The sequence below is a fragment of the Heteronotia binoei genome, chromosome 13, assembly GCF_032191835.1.
Source record: "Heteronotia binoei isolate CCM8104 ecotype False Entrance Well chromosome 13, APGP_CSIRO_Hbin_v1, whole genome shotgun sequence".
Lineage (NCBI taxonomy): Eukaryota > Metazoa > Chordata > Lepidosauria > Squamata > Gekkonidae > Heteronotia > Heteronotia binoei.
The window spans coordinates 17879216-17902248 of NC_083235.1; the positions used below are offsets into that span (position 1 = coordinate 17879216).

Consider the following 23033-nt stretch of genomic DNA (forward strand, 5'->3'; position numbering starts at 1 on the left):
CTATGTTCAAGGTCACCAGCAAGCTTCCGTAGCCCAGCGGGTAAAAAGGTAAAGGTAGTCCCCTGTGCAAGCACCAGTCGTTTCCAACTCTGGGGTGACGTTGCTTTCACAAAGTTTTCACGGCAGACTTTTTACAGGGTGGTTTGCCATTGCCTTCCCCTGTCATCCACACTTCCCCCCCAGCAAGCTGGGTACTCATTTTACCGGCCTCGGAAGGATGGAAGGCTGAGTCAACTTGGAGTCGGCTACCTGAACCCAGCTTCCTCTGGGATCGAACTCAGGTTGTGAGCAGAGCTTTGGACTGCAGTACTGAAGCTTTACCACTCTGCGCCATGGAGCTCTTATTGGAACCTAAGTTTTACAATCTCTCCCCCCATTATTATAATTATTTTATTAATATAACAACCAATAATAAACAAACAAACAAACAACGCAATACAATGAAAATGTAACATACAGATACCATCGAAAAAATATAAGATTATACGCCCTGAGTGTGTGTGTGTGTGGGTGTGTCTGCCTGTCTTTGTGTCTGTCTGTCTCTCTCTGTCTGTTAATGTAAATTCTGGTGCTTTTATATAGCAATTTAGGCCCAATCATATCTAAAAATAAATCAAACTTTTATAATATGGATTCTTTGGAACAATATCCTGTTCAGCCATATATTTCAACAGTAGATACTCTACTGCTGTAACTTTATTTTCATATTGATCAGCTAGTGAGTGTGTGAGATTATAAAACAATTTGTACATAATAAAATGTTCCCAAATTTTGTTATGCCACTGGTCAAGTGTAGGAGGAGATTTCACAATCTTATTCAGATACTTTTCCTTTCATGGTTCACTCATTTGACTTAAGGTCTCAAATCAGGCCACACTCAATTATTTTTATTCATCATCATTATTAGTTGTTGAAGCAGTAGTAATGTATATTTCTATATATTTTAAGTGGTAAATTTGAGATTAACCCTATACATTTTCTTAATCCCATTGTTAAATGTTTATCTTTTCTTTCCATGTAATTACTACTGAAAATATTTTTTGTTATGGTTAAAGTCATCCTCAGATCCTCAGCCTTTAATAAAAATGCTACAATCTCAGTTCTATCAACATACACTAAATTTCTCAGGATCGGATCCAGCAATTTTACTCTGTATGGTTTTGCCTCTAAGAGGAGAGACTGTGCCAACAATCGCTCTTGATTATTGTTCTCTTGCTGGCTATTGTTTGTTAAATTGTTATATGCCATTAAAGGTTACTTTGACTTTACTCTGTACAGAACATTCCAAGGACAAAACCAGTCCATATCTATGTCTCAAACTCCCTCGGTCTACATCCACAATATCTGTCCTGGAATGTGGTCTTCATATAGTGGCCCCTCAGAATGGTTGAAGAAGCACATTAATCCTGGCTAGAAAAAAGGCTAAACTATAGGCAGGAATAGCTATAATTTCAGATTGGCTGGCATTCAGACACTCTAGATACCACACTACACTGGATATTTATAACTTTCAATTGACCTATTCTCTGTTTGCTTACTCATCTTTTGAAGCCACTGAAACCACTGGCCATTCCCATATGTGTGTAATGTAAATCCCAATCAATACTCACACATCCATCTCAAATAGTTTCTTGATTGGGAACTACATTACATATATATGAGGATGATCAGTGGGTCTAGGTGGCTTCAAATGAGGACAATCATGATACCATAATTGACTACATTTGCACTGATAGAGCATTTATAGGTTATCATTGCCTGCAACATTTTAATATTTTCTAATGCTGAATGCCAGGTATTCTTGTGTGCTTAACTATGCTTATGCTGAGTGGCAGCCATTCCTTTCAACATATCTGGACAAAAATATTTGTCATTTTATGTCATTTTCTCTCCCCCCCCACCTCCGTTTTGTTTTCTGTATTTTCCTGGTTTTTAAACTGAAATAAATCGGAGCTGAATAGAATGAAGATTATAGAGAAGGGACATCCTCAGACATAAGAGAACATAAGAGAAGCCATGTTGGATCAGGCCAATAGCCCATTCAGTCCAATACTCTGTGTCACACAGTGGCCAAAAAACCCCAAGTGCCATCAGGAGGTCCATTAGTGGGACCAGGACACAAGAAGCCCTTCCCAAGCATCAAGAATACAGAGCATCACTGCCACAGACATACATCATTAGTAGTTCAGCATAATTAGTAGATCAGCAGTTTTGAAGGAACTGGACTTGCATCTCAGTTCTAAGCTTTGTGTATTTCTTAAAAACATTTGCTGTGAACCATCATGGAAAAGAACATGGGAAAGAACCATGAAGGACTCACCTGACCTTTCAGCAAGTGTTTGTCTTCAGAGAAACTTATTGTTCTCAGGCACCAGACGGAGCTGGATCTAATAGCATTTTAGGGATTTTCCTAATGAAATGTAAGACCATCTCAAGAAACCATGCAGAGGTTTGGAACTGTCTGTATTAAAATAACAACAACAAAACTATTCGATTGCACCGGTCTAAGAAACAAAGCAAACCTAAAATACATGAAAAATAATAACCTGTCTGATTTATGATTTTACCATAGATTAATATCCCAATTTATTCAAGACAAATTTACAACAGAAGTTTTGTCACATCAGTCAAGTATTTCAGCTGATGTATAATATAAATATTTCATTTAACATGATGATTCCTATCACGATGCCTACAAAAACAATCCACAATTTCTGGGGATGTCATAGTTATAAGTAGTAATTTTTTTACCTTTATGTGTCAAATGCAAAGTCAGAACTGGCCGGTATTAAAGCTGCACTCCTATTGACATTCATTCACCTCTGGGTAAGCCCTAGTGAACACAAGACATAACTGGGCAAACAAACAAAGGCTTGCGTGCACCTAGCTTAATTGCAAGTCAATCTATTTGTGTGGCTAGAAAATGATTTAAAAAAGCCCCCACTCCTAATTATAACTTCAAAAGCGTTTACCCCACAGCCTTGCTAGTGGCGAGGTTTCAAAATGTCATCCTCAGAAGGAAGATTACGTCAGCCCCTGAGAATAGGTTCCCAATATGCAATGAAAATTATTGCCTGTTCGGGGCATTCCTTTGGATTGGCAGCCAGACTGGCAGCCCAGGATGCCAGCCCCACATAATTTCAGAGAAGGAGGCACTGCTTTGAAGCTGACCAGCACTAGAAAACAACTTACAAAGTGAGCTCAAGTTAACCCCACTGAGTCTAAAAAATCTGGTAGCTGGTGATGTTTCTTGTTGGCAGCTTGAAGGGCATTTGGCAGTCCCACGGGACCTGCTGTGTGGCAATCTGGTGTTCTGATGCTGCAAGGTGGCCCTCCTGAGTGGCAGTGTCCGGACCTTCCACACCTGGGTGACTGTCATGTCAGAACCTCCATGTACCTGGAGACACACTTTGTCCACAGTGTCTGGGCATTTCACTCCTGCAAAGGGAAAGGGTTTGTCAATTATGTGGGATCACTCAGCACACGGGTTTGATGGGGCTTCCCACTTAGGGTTGCCAGTCCCCAGGTGGGCGCAGGGGATCCCCTGGTTTGGAGGCTGTCCTCCCACTGCAGGGTTATCAGAAAGTGTGTGTGTGTGTGTGTGGGGGGGGGGGGGTTGAATGTCTGCTGAGCACTCCATTATACCCTATGGAGATTGGTTCCTATAGGGTATAACGGAGAATAAATCTGTGGGTATGTGGGGCTCTGGGGGGGATGGTTTTTTTTAGGCAGAAGCAGCAAATCTTCAGCATAGCATCTGGCACCTCTCCTCAAAAGAAACCTCAAGTTTTAAAAGGAATGGACCAGGGGGTCCAATTCTATGAGCCCCAGAAGAAGGTGCCCCCATCTATTATATCCAAAGAAGGGGAGACATTAAAAAGGTGTGTGGTCCCTTTAAATGTGATGGCCAGAACTCCCTTCGGAGTTTAATCATGCTTGTCACACCCTTGCTCCTGGCTCCACCTTCAAAGTCCTCTGATATTTCCTGAGTTGGACCTGGCAACCCTTTTCCTACTTGTCATTGCATTTTGTGCCAACTGGTGATGCAAACAGGCCAATGCATAGATCTCACCTCTGCACCCTCCCTTGGCAGCTGCCTCAGATGCACACCTACCCACCTACTGGAGTGGTGGGGGGCAACCTCTTGGAACCATTTGTATGGTGAGAAGACCGTGACTGGGTGCTAGGGAGGGGCATAGTCTACATGAGGGAGGGTGCCAATTGGGTGTGCACCTATTATCCTGAGCTGCTGGGGTTTCAGATTGGTGTAGTGGTTAAGTGCATGGACTCTTATCTGGGAGAACCAGGTTTGATTCCCCACTCCTCCACTTGCAGCTGCTGGGGTCAGCCATAGTTCTTGTAGGAGTTGTCCTTGAAAGGGCAGCTTCTGTGAGAGCTCTCTCAGCCCCACCTACCTCACAGGGTGTCTGTGGGGTGGGGGAGGTAAAGGAGATTGTGACCGCTCTGAGACTCAGAGTATAGGGCAGGATATAAATCCAGTATCTTCTTCTTCTTCCCATGGGCGTGGCCACAGCTCTATGTGTGTGTGGGGGGGTTGAATTTGGAGTTATCATGGCTGCCAATACGCTATGCCACTGCAACTTTGCATCTGTCCATGGGGGCATTCCCCCATTTGAAAATGCATAGTTAGCATAGTTAGCATCACATCCCAAGAAACGCCCACATTGATGCCTGCACAGGGGATTGCAGTGTTGCTCTGCTGGTATGTGATTGTGGTGCAGCTGCACCAGTGGAACTGAGCAGCACAGTAGCGCTGGTGCCTTGTGCAGGCATCATAGCCCTTGTGTCAATTCTAACCCCCCCCCCCAGGATTGCACTGTAAAGCAATGTGTCACATTCTCAGGGTGCAGGCAGGCAGAAGTCCAAAGCCAGTCCATGGTCAAAGTCCAGGAAGTCAAGCAGGAACCAGGTCACCAATGCAGAATCACAAACCAGAATCAGAAGTCAATGTCCAAAAGCCAAAAGGTTAGGGTGCCAAGGAAATCAAGCAGATCAGGAATCAGGAAGGAGCATGGATGCAAGCCAGAGAATAGACGTTGTTTCCACAAGGTTACCAGGTCCTGGGTGGGAGCTATATGAGGGCCTCAATCAGCCTGCTCCCTGGGTGGCAGTGACTCTGCTAGAACTCAGGGCTGAGAGATCTGAAGCATCGGCATGCCTCATGTCTTTGCTCTGAAAGTTCTTTCTGGAGCCTGCTTCGAACTCTTGAGATGGGAGGGGAGGAGCTTGGAGGAGACTGATCGTCAACAGCTGACACTGGTGCCTGGAGAGTGATTGATGGGCCAGCTGCTGTTTGTTCAGCTGAGGAACTGGCTGGCAACTCTTCCAGGTCTGTTAACCCTTCCAGCTCCTCCTCGTCAGGGCTCATGACACAATGTGGAATTTCTATTATTATGGCGTGGTTTGTTTGCTTTTTTAAAACGAATGAATTGTTTGATACCAGATTTTCTTGCAAACTTGGGAGTTCTCTTGAGTTTGAGAGCTTGCCCAGTGCCATTGTCCAACCAAAGCTGCTAGAGAATCCATATAAACTGAAACAGTGATCATGCTTGATCCTGGCCACTCCTTCCAGTTTTATAGATCCCATGTTGTCAGCTTTTATGTGACTGCTGTATCCACCATTGCCTAAATTCACTGTCAATAAACATATCGGTATAGAATTATTTCCTGAACACAAATGAAACTTTACATCAGATTGAAATCATCAAGGGCCATGTTAATCTTCTTTGTATCATTTCCATTTTAGTATGTGCACTGCCAAAAGACTTCTTGACCTTTTGGCTAAGATTAAGTGTGTGAAATCATGGGTGGTTTCACACAGGAGATTTGCCCCGACCTAGCCCTGCCTTGCATTCGGATTAAAAGTGCACAATCACATGAGCACATTTGCCCTCCGAGCTGCACTCTTTCTCACCCCGTCTCCAGACACCTCCTATCTGCATTAAAAAGCTACCTGGATTTTCCTGGTAGCATCCTCCTGAATTGTATGTAGGTCACATAATCAGCTGCTGCCTGAATGCCCTGGGGCGACTCATAAGAGGAAGAGCTGCGGGATCGCATCAAGCCATTTCTGGCTAGGTCATTCCCCCCCCCTCACCCAGTGTTCCCTCTAAGCTGAATTAGCGTGAGCTAGCTCACAGATTTTTAGCCTCCAGCTCACACATTTTTGTCTTAGCTCAGGAAAAATGGTCCCAGAGTACAATAATTTATGCAGTCGCTCACAACTTTAATGCCAGTAGCTCACAACTTTAATACCATCAGCTCGCCAAGTAGAATTTTTGCTCACAAGGCTCTGAAGCTTAGAGGGAACATTGCCCTCACCCCTCTCCAAGGTGCGCTTCTCCACTTCTCCAATTGAGTGCACACATGGGGGCCTTTTTTAAAGAGACCACCCTTTCCCCAGTGGGTCCATGGTTGAGCCGGGCTAGCAGTGTGAATGGGCAACCAGTGACTGCTGCCAGGATCCTGCCGCTTCAGCAGCAGCTGTCTGCCCAGAAATGATTCAAACTTTAGTGGGATTTTTTTCTGAACAGAATAAAATCATGTCTCTTTCACAGTGTGAAACCAGCCCATAACAAAAAAACTGGAATTGAAGTGGGCAGGGAAGAGTTATCCTAATTACGGAAGGACACAAATTACATTTTAAAGGTTCAGTTCAGTTTGTGGTTTGTCGCTGACTCACGGACCCAACCATGAACCAATAGGTTCGTATTGGTTACTGTGGGAAGCAGAAAGAAGACTCTGAGTCATTTCACCTCCAGCTTTCTGCTCACTGTGGCTTTTTGCAGCCAGCAGAAAGCTGGGGTGAAATGGCTCAGAGCCATTTAAATCCCTACAGCTGCTTGTGGTGAGCAGAAAGCAGTGATTTAAATGGCTCCGAGCTGTTTGCTGAGCTCCCCCCCCCCGCACAGTTGGTTTTCGTGAACCACAAATTAGCCCATATTCAATTTTTTCCATATTTAAATTTTTATTGAAAATCATCAACATAATTAAACATAATACAGAATAACATTACAGTCATGTTGTGAATTTAAAACATAAAGCTGCTCTAATGCACTTAAATGCCTTTCTCTGACAAAGTAAGTACAAGAGGATTTCTATATTTTTGGACTATTGTAGATTCACTATATACAAAATCAAAAAGAAATCATAGAAGCATACATAGCATTAGAGGACAAAATTTAATTATCTATCAGAAAAGAAATGACTGGAAACCAAGGTTGATCTTTTTTTTTTTTTTTTTACATATTGGGTGAAGAATAAGCAAGGGAAAAAGATACTTTACTTTGAATAAAATAATCCCAGATTTTAGAATACCAGGTTTGAATTTGGGACACATTTTAATGTTTCCATTTTGCAGCAATTTGTGTATTCCAAGCTTGGTTCTATCAGTAAAAGGGGAAGGAGGCCCTTTCCAGGCCTATTTTGTCCATTTAGGGAGCAGCACCCCCCTATGACAGCCAGTGTGATATAGCAGTTAGCAAATTTGTCATGGTTACTGATGATGCAGAAGAGGAATACAGTCCTCAGTCCTCCGACCATTCATATTTGTTTTTAGAGAAATGTGTTATTGTCACTTCATGGAGCTGGATCTAATGGTCTTTTTTGAGGATGTGATTTCTAACAGGATTTCTAATAGGATGTGAAAACATCTTATAAATTTTTCTTCAGAGACATGAATATTTCCATATTCTGCCAAAGGGCTTATGTGAGGATAACACCAGACTGAGAAGCATATGTGTGTGTGTAAAGTGCTGTCAAGTTGCAGCCGACTTATGGAAGCCCAAGCAAGGGGCTTTCAAGGCAAGTGAAAAGCAGAAAGTGGTTTGCCGTTTCCCTCCTCTGCAGAGTCATCCTTGGTGGCCTCCCTTCCAAGTACTGATCCTGCTTAGCTTCCAAGATCTGATGAGACTGGGCTATACCATGCCACCTTCCCTCTCACTAAGAAATATATCAAGCATTAAAAAAGAAAAGTAATCCAGAACTCATAGAAAGCATAACATGCAATGTGGAAAGGAAAGGAAAGATCCCCTGGGCAAGCACCAGTCGTTTCCGACTCAGGGGTGACGTTGCTTTACATTTTCACGGCAGACTTTTTATACAGGGCAGTTTGCCATTGCCTTCCCCAGTCATCTACACTTTCCCCCCAGCAAGCTGGGTACTCATTTTACCGACCTTGGAAGGAGGGAAGGCTGAGTCAACCTTGAGCCGGCTACCTGAAAACCCAGCTTCTGCTGATCACACACACACTAAATAATGCACTTTCAATGCACTCTCCAACTGGATTTTGCCAGCTCACACAGGTAAAATCCAGTTGGAAAGTGCATTGAAGTGGATTGAAAGTGCACTATTCAGTTTGTGTGATTGCAGCCTTGAATAACATTAGTTTAATAGCTTTTTCAATTCAAATGGCAATCTTCAATGATAAATTAGTTTAAATAACTCGCACCTTTAATCTAATTGGAATTAATACATTATTCTCATTTGGAGCACTGCAGATAAGTTCTATGTAGAAAGTTCTATTATCTAGGCCACCAGCTGGGGGAATAAGCATGCTTAGGAGGGCTAAATGCTATTAGGATTTAGAGATAAGATCAGACCTGAGTAATACTGTGTAACCTAATTGTGGTTAGAAAATAATTAGAGGCTAATTAGGCTTCAAAAGTATTTGCCAACATTCATTATAATGTTGAGCCTTTTAAGATCAGAACAGTCCAGAGAAGAACATGAAAGCCCTTGGGAACGTGTCCCAAATATGCAATTAAATCATATCCAACTGGGTAATTGGATAATATTAGAACTAGTAAGCTAACCTTATTATCAAAATTATGTTGCTGTTTTCTGAAGTGAAGGAGTCTGGTTTGCAAAGTAATACTAAACTGAATAGTTCAAAGGGTTGCTTTCCCCTTTTGGATTGAAAAAAAAAGTCACCTTGTGATTTACTAATTAATTGCAATGTCTCAATACATCTGTAATTTCCAGAATGTTTTACTTTAGTAAATCCTTTCTACATTGCTTTGCCTATTAGGAGACCTTCTCCTATGGAGCCCCTGAGTATTGCATTAGATTCTGGGGCAAGTTGTAGGGAAACAAACACACAATTCACAATGAAACTCTGGCCATCTTCTTCCTTACGGTTAATCTTGCAGCACCCAAATGTGTACTCCAAAACACACCCAGCCTTCCTCTAGGGTTACCAACCTCCTAATGGGGCCTAGAGGTCTTCTGGAATTATAGCTGATTTCAGGGTTTTTTTTGTAGCAGGAACTCCTTTGCATATTAGGCCACAAATCCTGATGTAGCTAATAGGGGTGTGCATTTGGTTCGGCCAAACCGAATTAGCCGCCGAATCACCACTGATTCGGCTGTATATGGAATCGGCTGCAGCCAATTGGGGCCCATTATGCGGCAGCCGAGTACAGCTCCCCATATACTTCCGTATATATATTTGGAAGTATATGGAATTCAATGCAAAAGGCGGGAAAGTGGCTTCTGCAGCCTCAGGGGAGCTGCTTGCCTACTTTCCCGCCTTTAGTAGCCTTTTCCTGCCTCTTCCATAGCCTCCCTGGGATCGGGGGGGGGGAGGGGAAGAGGAGCCCCAGCAGCCAATCCAAAGCATGCATTTGCAAAATGAATTGCAAATGCATGCTTTGCAGGGCTGTTGTGTAGCTGATGGCCCAGCCATCAGCAACATTGTTGTTCTTTTGATGTTTTGCTACTTGGGTATCCAAGTAAGCACTGTTGTCTGGCCAATCAGAGAGCAGTGCTATTTTTTGAAACTGCTCTCTGTAGGGCCAGAGAACCTTTTTAAGGAGTCTTCCTGGCTGGAAGCTGCTGTGTTGCTGTGTGTTGGTTGGTGTGAGAGATTGTGCTGCTGCTGGCTGGCCCTTGGCTTCAGCTGCTGCCTGCTGCTCTCTCACTCAGCCTTACCAGACTTCCCTGGAGTAGAGAAGACAAGGTAAGACAGTCTTGGGATTCTTGTTTTTATTTTAGTTGGTAAAAGGACTTTTTAAGACTCAGAGTCCCTTTACTTATCCAGATTTGGGTGGTGGTGGTGGGGTAGCTTATTTGGGGTTAGGGGTTTCTGCTTGGGGAGGGGGCCTGGGGTGGGGTGTGGGTTGCCAATTTGCCCATATCTTAATTTAGTGAGAGGACTTTTAAAAGTGCAGTGTCCTTTTACTTCTCCTGATTTGGGTGGCTTGGATTTCTTGGGGTTAGGGTGAAGGTTTTTTTTGAGGGGGAGGGGTTGGCAAAGTTCCTGCATTGTTAAAAGTTAAGTTTTTTTCTGTTTTAAAAGTATTCAGTGTTTGATTTGTTGCTGCTGTGTTGTGCTGCTGTTGTTACTTTTCTCTTCTGGTTCTTGGGGGGGTGCTGTTTGGCCTAATTTTCATTGTTTAAATGGCCACTTTTGTCCCCCTTTTCTGGTTCTGGTTTTAAGGGGGGGTGTTGTTGTTGACTGATTTGGCCTGAGGTTTCTTATTGGTGAAAAGGCCACTTTTTTAACAGTTGAGTTGCATGGCCTTTTCTCCTTTTCCTGGTTGTCCCTTTTCCTGGTTTGCGGGGGGTGGGGGTGTTTTTGACTGATTTGGCCTGAGCTTTCTTATTGGTGAAAAGGCCACTTTTTAACACTTGGGTTGCTTGGCCTTTTCTGATTCTGCTGGTTTTGTTTTGGATTTTTTAAATTACCTCTGGTTGGTGTGGGGGTTGGCGAGGGTGTGTGTGGGCTGTGTGGGCTGGGCCACTTTCTTGTTTTTATAGAGTGATTTTTGGAATCTGAGTGTGCTCTCGGTTTGGCTAGGGCCACTAAATAGGCTGCCCCACTAATAAGGGTGTTTTTAGGGATTTTTTTTTTAAAATTAAAAAAAAATTAATCCAGTTTAGGGCTTTATCTCCTTTCAAAATTCAAGTAGGCCAGATAGGGGTGATTTAAAAAGATTTTAGGTTTCTCATAAAAGGCAGCGTGACTACTAGGCCACATCAGGCTCCCTTTTAAAGAGACTAGGGTTGCAGCAGTGCATCTGGCTTTCCGCCACTGAAAGCCGGTGCATCCTTAGATTTCCATAGGTTAAACCACAGCTTCTCTCAAGTTATAGGGGACACCTGATTTCTAGTTTGCAAGGAAATCAGGTTGTCCCAGGATCTAGTTAGGAGAAGTTTAACTAGGAGGATATAACAAGGATTGCCTTCATCTCAAGGTAGCCTTTTAAAAACTGTAGCCAGGTAGAGGCAGGGTCATCTAGTCTCCTAAACTTTACCAGACTACTACTACCCCAACCCAAAGAGGGACAGGTTAGGGTAGGGACCAAAAAAACAAACAAACAAGTTTTGGTGTGAGGATTCTTAAAAAGAAGTCAGGGCCTGTTGGTTCAGGGTACAGTGCAGTGAGTTAGGTTTGTAAAAAACCCCACTCTCAGTTCAGGTTCTGTGAGACTGGCCAAGGGTGACATGAGTGACAGGCAGAAGAAGAGGGGCCCTGGGGGCAAGGCCAAGGAGAAGACTAGAGGGGTGGAGGGGAGGGGGAGGACCCAGGTCTCCCCCCCCCCACCTGTGCATGGGGCCACTCCACAGCCTTCTACCAGCACTCCGACCTCTGGCCGGAGGAGTGTGATGAAGAAGAAGGCCCGCCTTGGGCCCTTCATCGAGGCTGCTGCTGGGGCGCCCCCAGCAGAAGTGCCATTAGGTGCTGGCACTGCACAAGGGTCTGCTGCTCGGGCAGTCTCTCCTCCAGCTGATGTCGCTCGGCCTCAGCAACCGGAGGAGGGGTAGCAAGAGCAGCCCTCCTTGGAGATGAGCTTTGGGGACAGTTTTCTGTCCAAAACGATCACCCCAAGAAGGGTGCAGAGTGTTGTGCAGGAGCTGGAGGAGAAGCTGGTTGAGGAGGACCAGCCCCCTTCTTCAGTTCCTTGGGGCACCAGCAGTCCTTCAGGGGATGGCCAAGAGGGGAGGCCGCATGGGGTGGAGGGGGAAGAGATGGAGACACACGAGGTGCCTCCATCTCCGCCCACTTCCCCCTGGCGGCCAGCCTTTCCTGCCGCCCCGAGACACGATGTGTCTGCCCCGAGCACCTCAAAGGAGGTGGCTCCGGACACCCAACCTGCCAGTCAGTTTGGGCATCCGTTCACCTCCGAAGTATGGAAGCATTTCCAACTTATGGAGGATCCACACTATGCACAGTGCAAGCTGTGCAGGGCCCGGATCCATCGTGGATGGGACCCTGCCCACCTGACTCCGGGGGGGGGGGGATGCAGAATCACCTGCGGAAGCACCACCTGGGGGTGCTTCTTAAGGGGGAGAAGCAGGCTGGTGCTGTGTTGCCCAAGCGGCCAACAACACCACCCAGACAGGAGGTCCGTCCCATCGCGACTACCTCCGCTCTCCAGGAGCGTTCTGTGGGAAAACAGGGACTCCAGGCATCTCTGCCTGAGATGTTTGGAATGGTTGGCACCTCTGTGCCAAGAGGGGGAATCAGGCACGGCAGGAGGGTGATTGCCTGGAACCTTGCCAGGTCGATCGCCCATGGGCTTCCATTTTCAGTGGTCGAGAATCCTGGGGTGTTAGGGTTGCTCGAGTACCTGGCGCCCCGGAACAAAGTTCCTGCTAGAACCACCCTTAGCAGGACCATTGTGCCAGCTGTTTTCAGGGTGACCAGATCTGTGGTGAAGGAGCATTTGTCCTGTGCTGCCGGGGGGACTGTTCATTTCACCTCAGATATCTGGAGCTCCCAACATGCATTCGAGGGTATCTCTCCCTGACTGCGCATTGGTGGCAACCCAGAGAGCTGCAGGGTGGGGGTGGCAGCAGCGACAGGCAGGTTCAGGGCCGCCATGCCAGCTATTGCTGGGCCTTGCTGCATGCCGAAGCAGTCGATGCACCGCACACAGCGGACACTCTCAGAGCCATCCTCTCACGGCAGTTAGAGGGCTGGGTAGGCAGCGGAGACATCACCACGGGCTTCGTGGTGACTGATGGTGGCTCCAACATCTTCAGTTGGACTTGGCAACCCTACACTGGATTTTGGAACCCATGACCCATAAACACCTTGCCAGAGGGATGACCTAAGTCTGCCAAGCAGGGCTTTTTTTATTGCAGGAACTCTTTTGCATATTAGGCCACACACCTCTGATGTAGCCGATCTCCCAAGAGCTTAAAGTAGGCCCTGTGCTAAGAGCCCCGTAAGTTCTTGGAGTATTGGCTACATCAGGGGTGTGGCCTAATATGCAAAGGAATTTCTGCTACAAAAAAAGCCCAAAGGCCAAGCAATATGTCCCAATGCCGCCCAAGCAAAACAAAGTCCAGGATGGTTCTGGAATGCAGCCTAACCCCTCCCCCACCCCAGAAGGATTTGGCAGTGCCCTGTAATCACCTTGCAAGCAGGCGGACTGAAAGACCATGGTGGCTCTGGACAGGAGCCCTCCTTTCTCAACCAAGGCCAGCAAAGGCCACTGACAGGGTGTAGCTGTGAAGACCCTGGGGGATCGCAGGCTAGGACTCCACTAGGCCCACATGTACAGATATTAAACACCAAATACCTTTTATTTGGTGATCAGCAGGAAAGCGTAATTATCTTAGCCATTAACGGATGAAAGAAGAAAACGTCATTTTAGTTCCTTCCACTCTTTTTAGTTGTGATCTTATCACTGAAGCAAGGAAGCACAGCGCTCTTCAAGAAAAAAATTATTGCACCATCCTCTGATCCTAGAACATATCCCTGTTCCAACCCTTCCTTCCTTCCTTCCTTCCTTCCTTCCTTCCTTCCTTCCTTCCTTCCTTCCTTCCTTCCTTCCTTCCTTCCTTCCTTCCTTCCTTCCTTCCTTCCTTCCCCACGATATGATTTATGCAAACACCGATAGGTAGCCATGAATGTGCGCTAGTTGTAATTGATTTTATAAGGTTACTAAGACACTGGTATTTTTGTTATCATTGTGTATAATGTACACACGAAAATAGATTGTATTTTGTGTGGATAGATAGATAGATAGATAGATAGATAGATAGATAGATAGATAGATAGATAGATAGATAGATAGATAGAATTTTTCCCCTCTCTTTTCTTCTGGAAAATTAATTTCACTCTTAGTGTGGCACATATGTGTGTGTGTGTGTGTATGTATATATATAAGCTATTGTTCTGTGTAATTACAAATATTACAATTAAATATTTGAAATTTTAAAAAATGCCATACCCTGTTCCAAAGACTTGCTTCTCACATGCAGACTGTGGCAGAAGGTTAACATCCATGGCTCACTAGCAAAGATGCAAATGTGATTCTAACACCAACATACAGACAAGTGTTCTGGGATCCACTGTTCACATGTTGCTATTTACCATCTGAGAATTTTGATTAGAAGTGAGAAGTATCAGGCATCCTATTCCTACCTTTGTTCTTTCTAAGTCAATATTAATTAAAGTTGACTTACAATTATATATACGATTGTCCCGAGAGCTAGTATCATTGGTATAATTTCATGCCCATTTTGTTAAATATAATATAATGGCAACTTCTCATCAGGGGAGGGATGGTGGCTGAGTGGTAGAGCATCTGATGCTCTACATGATGCTCTATTGTTATAATATTTATTGTACTATAATATTATTGGGAATGAAAGGAAGCATGGAATCATCTGATCTCCTCTGATCTTAGAAGCTAAACAGGGTAAATACTTAGAAGGGAGACTACCAAGAAAGACTTTGCAGAGGAAGGCCATGGCCAACTACCTTTGCTTCTCACCTGCCTTGAAAGCCCCTTGCTTTCAAGGTTGCCATAATTGGGCTGTGACATGATGTTATAAAATTGATATTATTGTAGGAAGGTCAGGATGAGAGGAACAGGAGGAAAGAACTAGGTACATTGGCCCAGAATCCCAGAACAAATATTCACTGTCAAGACTTTGTGGCTTTATTTATTTACTGATCTGCACCATAAAAACATCAAGCCCTTTCCCCTTTCACTGCAGATAAACTATGTACAATCTACTGGGCTGACAGCATATTGGCAAATTCACAGTCGCTCAAAGCTCACAAAAAATATTTACATAGAGGTGACAGGTACTGTTCCCTCCCCATGCGCCGTGCACTTGCTCAACTGCAATAACTTATCTTCATTGTCTTCTGTCTGTGGTTGGCCATCCATCCTTAATCTCTGTGCAGTAAACCTGGACTGCTCCTGCCATCGTTAGCTACAGCCTCATCAGCTTTTCAGTGGATCAGTCTCAAAGTTATCCATCTAGCCCTTAATAGGAAGCAGGAGAAAAAGGCCCCTGTTCTAAAGGAAGCACAGTGTCCTTCAGAAAAAAATATGTTATTGCTCCATCCTTGAATCCTAGAACATATTTTTGTTCCAAAGACTTGCTTGCTGTTCACTTAGGGACTGTGGCAGCTTCCTGTGGAAGGTCAAATGTCCATGGTTCACTGTTAAAGATGCAAATGGGATTCTAACACCAAAATTCAGACCAGTGTTTTGGGATTCACTGTTCACATGTTATTTACCATCTGGGAACGTCGATTAGAACCTAGAGGTATCAAGAATCCTATTCCTATCCTATGTCCTTCCTAAGGCAATATTAATTAAAGTTGAGTTACAATTAGAATTATTATTGTCCCAGGAGCTGGTGTCACTGATATCATTTCATGCCCATTTTGTCAAATATAATATAATGGCTACTTCTCATCAGATTGATTTTCATTGTGGAAGCTAGTTATACACAGGAGATAGCTGGAATCTCAATGTGTAAGAAATACTCATCAATGTTTCTGTGAAGCAAGGAATCAGTGCTAGCAGGGTTCTCCAGTGCATATGGCAAAACCTGCATGTGTTACTTATCAGATCTGATGAAGTTTTTGTATGAAAAGCTTACCATAAGAAGAAGTGGAGTATGCTGTTGTATTGTACCAATCTTTATTCTGACATTTTCTTACTAAACACTCTCCAGAAAGCTCCCTTCACATCCTTGTTTCTCAAGCTGTAAATCAGGGGGTTGAGCATGGAAGTTAAGACCCCGTACAGTAAAGATACGACCTTATCTTTATCTGAAGAAGATTTTGGTTGGGGCATTAAGTACATGATGATGATTGTACCATAAAAGACACTAACCACGGTGAGGTGAGAACTACAGGTGGAGAAGGCTTTCTTGCGACCCTGTGTTGAGCGAATGCGCAGGACTGCTAAGCCTATGCGCCCATAGGTTACGACAATGAAGCCAAAGGGTGATACTACCAGAACAAGGGTGGAAAGTTGCACGTAGAGCTCACTAAGGCGTGTGTCTGAGCAGGCCAGTTTTAGGAACGATTGCAACTCACATGCAAAATGGTTAATGATATTTTCCCCACAGAAGTCAGTGGGCCGCAACAGTATGTTGATCACAGTATTCAGTAAGGCAAGGACTATGCATAAAGACACCAAGCCGGTACAAAATCTCCAGCTCATGATCTGCATATAGTGGAGTGGCCGGCATATCGCTGCAAAGCGATCATATGCCATAACTGCCAGAAGGACACATTCCATTACGACGAGTAGTAGACCAACATACATCTGAATCAAGCATCCAAAGAAGGAGATGGTGGGCCTGAAAAAGAAGCAATTGACCAGGGACTCAGGAAGCACATTGCTGGAGATGACAATATCTATGAAGGAGAGGATGCAGAGAAAGAAATACATGGGAGAATGAAGATGGGAGTCACCAATGATCAATATGATCATGAGCCCATTCCCAAAAAAGCTTATGAGGTATACCATCAAGATGAACCAAAAGAACACAGTCTGGGCTCGGGGGTGTTCTGAAAACCCAATCAAGATGAATTCTGTCACTATCGTCTCATTTGGACTTCCCATGACACTCTCTGCCTTGTTCCTTCTGCAGGAAAAAAAGAGAGAGAATAGGATGGTTTATAAGTGCCAATTGCAGAGTTTTCCTGAGCTTTAAAATTTTAAAGTACTTTCTCGACTTCTGTTGTCTTGTCTCTATGTATTTCCTAAAATCCAGCATACTGTAAGCCCTATTGGATTTAATGAGACTTAAGTGTAAGTAATTTTGTCTTTTATTAAAGTAATTGCCACCACTTAACTCAGTGATGTCCAGGGCTTTTTTTGTAGCAGGAACTCCTTTGCATCTTAGGCCACACACCCCTGAGGTAGCCAATCCTCCAAGAGCTTACAGGGCTCTTAGTATGGGGCCTACTGTAAGCTCCAGGAGGTCTGGCTACATCAGGAGTGTGTGGCCTAAGATGCAAAGAAGCTCCTGCTACAAAGAAAAGCTTTGGTGATGTCTAAAGCAAGGACTCAGTTGTGCTCATGGCAGTAAATATATATGTTTCCTTTTACATTGATTCTATATTTAGATTCAGGTTGCATTCATTCCCCATGGTAAATCTGTATCAAAATGACTCACAGATTTTGAAACACCGTCATGGACTGTTATTTCCCTATGACATAACAGTAGCAAAGCCTAATCATCTTTGGGGGGCTTCATTTTTTAATTTCATCATAATCTTCCAGGTCACTGAAAAGCACTACCTTTAAAGAACTAAACTTCTCAAGACACATCTTGCCAGGGATGTGAAATAATGTTATCATCTGACTTGCAACTCTCTCAGGAGACTCTCCTTGAAAGAAATACAGCGCTTGATTGATAGAAAGCATGGCCATATATTGAAATGTCCTTAGTACATATGAGAGGGCCTTCGAACAGATGATGTGGAAAATGTGGATTCCACACTGATCACTATTCTACTCTGCTGCAGCCAAGAGTTGTGTGACACTCATTTGCTATAATATGCAGGCCTCAGATTCAGTGGGCGCTCACAGGAGCACAGCTCCTGAACCTTTCTCAGAGTTCCACCTCCTCCTTCTGAGAGTTCCACCTCCTTGTCCACTGAATAGTATATGTAGGTGAGCAGGTGAGCTCCACCACCTATTTCCCTACAAAATGACTGCTGATAATATGTATTGTATTGTAATATTATTGGGAATGGAAGGCAGCATGGAATTGCCTGATCACATCAGATCTCAGAAGCTAAGCAGGTCAGTACTTGGAAAGGAGGTCACCAAAGAAGGCATTGAAGAGGAAGGCCATGGCCAACTAGCTCTGCTTCTCACTTGCCTTGAAAACTCCTTGCTAAGGTTGTTTTAGTTTAGTTTATTTATGATTTGTATCCCGCCCTTCCCACCAGGTGGCTCAGGGCGGCTCACAACACATGAAATTCAACATAACAATATTAAGTTTAGGCATTTACACAATTAAAAACATTTAAAATATAAAAATCATTAAAACAAAGCAGAAGTCTAATAAAGCTACACTTAGTTTCCTATGCAGGTTAGCTATAAGCCAGCCGGAAGAGGGTTGTCTCACAGGCTCTGCGGAACTGGGCAAGGTTGCCATAGGATGGTTTTGACTTGACAGTATAACATTAATATTACTGTAGGAAGGATGTGGGGAGAGAAACAGGAGGGAAGAAGAAGGGGAAGAGGTGGAGGAGGAGGAGGTGATCGGGTCTATACCTCGTCCTTTACCTCATCTCAGAGAGGCTTGCAATCTCCTTCCCTTTGTTTCCCCACAACAGACACCCTTTGACGTAGACGGGGGGGGGGGGGGGATAAGAAAGCTTTTCAAGAACTGCTCTTGAGAGAACAATTCTGAGAGAATGACCTTGTGGCTTTATTCATTAACTCAATGGTGGCTTTATCTATTTATTGTTCTGCACCATAAAAACATCAAGTCCTTTCCCCTTACACTGCAGATAACCTATGTACAATCCACTGGGCTTTCAGCATATTGCCAAACTCACATTTGCTCATAGAAAATCTTCACCCAGACATGACAAGTGCTGTTCCCTCACCATCCTCCCTGCCTTGGGTCAACCGCAATAACTTCTCTTCATTGTATATTGTGTGTGGTGTTTGACTATGCGTCCTTAATCTTTGAGCAGGAAACCTTGACTGTTCCTTCCATTGCTAGCTACAGCCTCATCAGTCTTTCAATGGATCAGTCCCATAAGAACATAAGAGAAGCCATGTTAGATCAGGCCAATGGCCCATCCAGTCCAACACTCTGTGTCACACAGTGGCCCCAAAAAATTATACACACACACACACACACACACACACACACACTGTGGCTAATAGCCACTGATGGACCTCTGCTCCATATTTTTATCCAACCCCCTCTTGAAGGTGGCTATGCTTGTGGCCGCCACCATCTCCTGTGGCAGTGAATTCCACATGTTAATCACCCTTTGGGTGAAGAAGTACTTCCTTTTATCCATTTTAACTTGTCTGCTCAGCAATTTCATCAAATGCCCACGAGTCCCAAAGTTATTAAGGCTTTAAGGGAAAGCAGGAGAAAAGGACCCCCGGTCCAGGCCAGTTTTACAAAGGTGCCAAGAAAGAAGAAGGTGCTAGTTGGGTGGGATTGTGTGTTGCAAGTGAAGTCTCACAAACAAAAATGATTCAGAGGCTGCCACAGATTTGGCCAAACAAAAGTCCTCTAGTTGCCCAATGGAAATCTGGGTGAGAGAACTCAGAGAGCCAAAGCAAATACCAAGACATCTGGGTCTAAGGATGAATAGCATTTATCCATGTATTACTTCCAATGAGATTTTACTTACCTAGTGAGGTCCACTCCAGACCATTGGCGGGAATTCTTCATTGCATACTCAACAAACAGACTGTAAGAAAACCTTTCACACAAGCAGCCTAGAGAATTTAACCAAATCTAGTCCTCCGCCATGAGTATACCCCAAGTTCAAAGGGTTTCGAATTTTTTTTTTCTTGCTAAGGCCAAAGCTTACACTAATTGTTTCAGCCTAGGACAGATGACTTAGAAGAGAAAGGTCCAGAAGTTTTGTGTTTGGTGGGATGGCAAATGAAACTGATCAACTCTCCAAGGCTGTTTGTAGCTTCCAAGAAGTGGAGCGAAGAAAATGGTGAAAAGCTGAAGTTCCTTTTCAATGAAGCTCTAGGAACAAAGGATTATATGGGGCATATTAAGAGATTTGCTCTTCATTCTTGTGAAAAGAACAGCTCTGCCTATTTCTGTAGTATCAGAGCTCCTCCTGGAATAGTACACTGTAAGTCTTAAGCAGAATTCCTAGGGAATCACTTCAAATGAATACTTTAGACACAAAGACTAATTACTCTTTCATCTGAATTAAGTTTTAAAACACCATGGGGAATGATGTAAGGAATAGTTGGGTAAACATTACAATTCTCACTGTGGTTTATTTCAGTGCCCTCAGTCATACACCTTGGTATAGTGGGTAAGAGTGGCAGACTCTAATCTGGAGAACTGAGTTTGATTTCCCACATCTCTACCTGCAGCCAAGCTGGGTGACCTTGGTCAGTCACAGTTCTCTCAGAGCTGTTCTCTCAAGAGAAGAAGGCTGCAGATTTATACCCCGCCCTTCTCTCTGAATCAGAGTCTCAGAGCCGCTTACAATCTTCTTTATCTTCTTCCCCCACAACAGACACCCTGTGAGGTGTAGGGTGGCCAGATCGTCCCGGTTGCCCGGGAAAGTCCCGATTCTGGCTGCAAATTCCCGCCTCCCAGGCTGGCTATACCGGGACCATTAGAGATCCCGGTTTAGTCAGCCAGAGAGCTGGCGGGCCGCGCGCGCGGGCGGGGAAGGCGGCGAGTGAGGGAGGGAGCATCCCTGTGCGTGCGCATGGTGATTGGCAGCGGTGTGGCGGGCTCTGCACATGCGCGGGGACGCTCCCTCCCTCACTCGCCGCCTTCCCCGCCCGCGCGCACGGCCCGGTGGCGGTGGCGGAGGCCGGGGAGGCGGCGGAGAGGCCGGTGTTGGTCGCTGGAGGCCTGCGCACGCGGCCCGGCGGCAGTGGCGGAGGCCGGGGAGGTGGCGGAGAGGCCAGCGCTGGTCGCTGGAGGCCCGCGGGGGGAGGTGGCGGCGGCCGGAGCGGGAGGCGGGCCGGTGGCGCCTGCGGCGGCAGCGGCTGCGTGGCGGGAGTCCCCGGGTTGGTGGGCTCGGCCGCCTCCTCCTCAGCCGCCACCAGCCCTGCCAGCAGCACCAGCTGCCGCTGCGCCTCCTGGCCAGCCCGCCCGCCCGGAGGGGAGGCCGCCACCCACCCTGGAAGAAGGTGTAGTGGTTAAGAGCAATTCTCTGTCAGAGTTCTCTCAGCCCCAGCTATATCCTCTTCCTCCTCCTCCTCTTGCAGTGGGCATGAACCAGCTCCTGAATGGAAGTTCATCGTTAATTTTGGCTGATTCATGGCTCACAAAGCCAAGTTCATGAACTGAACAGTTGCCATTTCCAAGAACTTCTACAAATTTTGATGCAGCTTCTGGTGGTTAGTGAACAGCAGAGAGTCTCCTAAGTACAGACCCTTGGCTGTGTCTTTAGTTGTGGAAGAAGCTGGTGTTCATGAGGTCCCAAGTCAGGAGCAATCCCCTCTCCTTCTGCCGACTGGCATGGTGACTGCAAGGGATGGATGTGGTTCCTGGGTGTTCTCTCACTTGGGGTCGCCAAGGATTGGGACACATCTTGTCATTAGGGCTGGTGATGGGCTCCAGCCCAGGGCCGCTCCCTCTTGCTTGCCCCACTGGCATGGTGACTGCTGTCTGCCAGGGAAGGGCAATCCTTTCATGGTGTTGCTGTGTTCTTCGATGAAGGTCTCCCTCTCATTGCACCTGAAAGCTGGAACCTGGGTGTGGGGCATGACAATGGCATACAGGGAAATATAGGAGGTTTCCTTATTTCCAGCCAAGGGTCCATGTTGATATCCAGCCAGCCATGCATTCAGGAGTGTCTGTTGTGTATCCAAGTGGCCGTATCCAGGACTTTTTTGGTAGCAGAAACTCCTTTGCCTATTAGGCCACACACCCCTGATGTAGCCAATCCTCCTGGAGCCTGCAGGGCTCTTAGGACAGGGTCTACTGTAAGCTCCAGGAGGAATGGCTACCTCAGAGAGGCATGGCCTAATATACAAATGAGTTCCTGCTTCAAAAAAAGCCCTGCAGAATTGAGCATGCGAATCACAGTCCCAAGCAATGCAGACATATTTTTTTTTTCCTGGTCAGAAAGTAAAGCATCTTATGGTTTCAAGTATATATGGTGATTGTACCATAAAAGACACTGACCACAGCGACGTCAGAGCTGCAAATGAAGAAGGATTTCTTCCATCCCTGTGTTGAGCAGATGTGCAGGACAGCTAAATCTATGTGCCCATGTGTTACAATAATGAAGCTAAAGACTGATACTATGACCAATTTCTCACTGGGCTTATTCTGGTCTCAGATTCTCCCCCTCCCCCCGGCACTTCTGTCCAATTTAGGGTTGCCAAGTCCAATTCAAGAAATATGTGGAGACTTTGGAGGAGGAGCCAGGAGACATTGGGGGTGGAGCCAGGAACAAGGGTGTGACAAGCATAATTGAACTCCAAGGGAGTTCTGGCCATCACATTTAAAGGGGCAGCACACCTTTTCAAATGCCTTTCTTCCATAGGATATAATGAAGGATAGGGGCACCATATTTTGGGGTTTGCTGCAGCCAGGTCTGCAGAGCAGACCTTGAGCAGATTGTGTTTTGTGTGGCAGTGACGTTGGCAACTGGGTTTTATATTGCTTCCAGGCCTGCCCTGCAGGGTTCATAGAGTAGATAGAGGGATGATGCACTATTTGGGTCCTATAGAGATTCTCTGATGTGGTTAGGTTTGGCTTTGGGTGCCCCAGGAATTGGACCCCCTGGTCCAATATTTTTTGGCCTTGTGGGTTTTGTGTGGGACAGTGCCCTGAAGCTGCACAGCAGTTTGGGGGGCTCTCCTCAAAACCCCCTGCTCCCCAGAGCCACTTTTCCCACGACAATTACAGTGAGGAAGTGGCTAATTGGGCTTTCCCCATCATTGTTAGCAATGGGCCTTTTGGGGAGCCCAAAGACAGGGACCCCCTGGCCCAATCTTTTTGGGACTTGGGGGGGTTGGAGGGGAGAGTCCCCTGCAGGTCCCCTGCAAATTTGGGGGCTCTCCCTCAAACCCCCTGCCCCCCAGTAGCCTCTAATTATGCCCTAT

General features: G+C 45.5%; 1 protein-coding gene across 1 annotated transcript; it reads right to left on the reverse strand.

Moving 5' to 3' along the window:
* Window positions 1-15909: 15909 nt before the first annotated feature.
* On the reverse strand, window positions 15910-17426 carry LOC132581860 (olfactory receptor 13H1-like). The gene is made up of 2 exons (XM_060253280.1): window positions 17407-17426; window positions 15910-16872 (listed from the first exon to the last, which is right to left on the reverse strand). Exons 1-2 carry the CDS (start codon window positions 17424-17426, stop codon window positions 15918-15920), a joined length of 975 nt encoding a protein of 324 aa, XP_060109263.1. The 3' UTR covers window positions 15910-15917.
* Between the last annotated feature and the right edge of the window lie 5607 nt (window positions 17427-23033).

Bases quoted from the DNA above. Each gene is read 5' to 3' on its own strand.
- LOC132581860 (XM_060253280.1), bottom strand. From the start codon at position 17,426: ATGACGGTGTTTCAAAATCT. The intron at 16,873-17,406 runs GTGAGTCATTTT...TTTTTCCTGCAG, and splicing joins ATGACGGTGTTTCAAAATCT to AAGGAACAAGGCAGAGAGTG.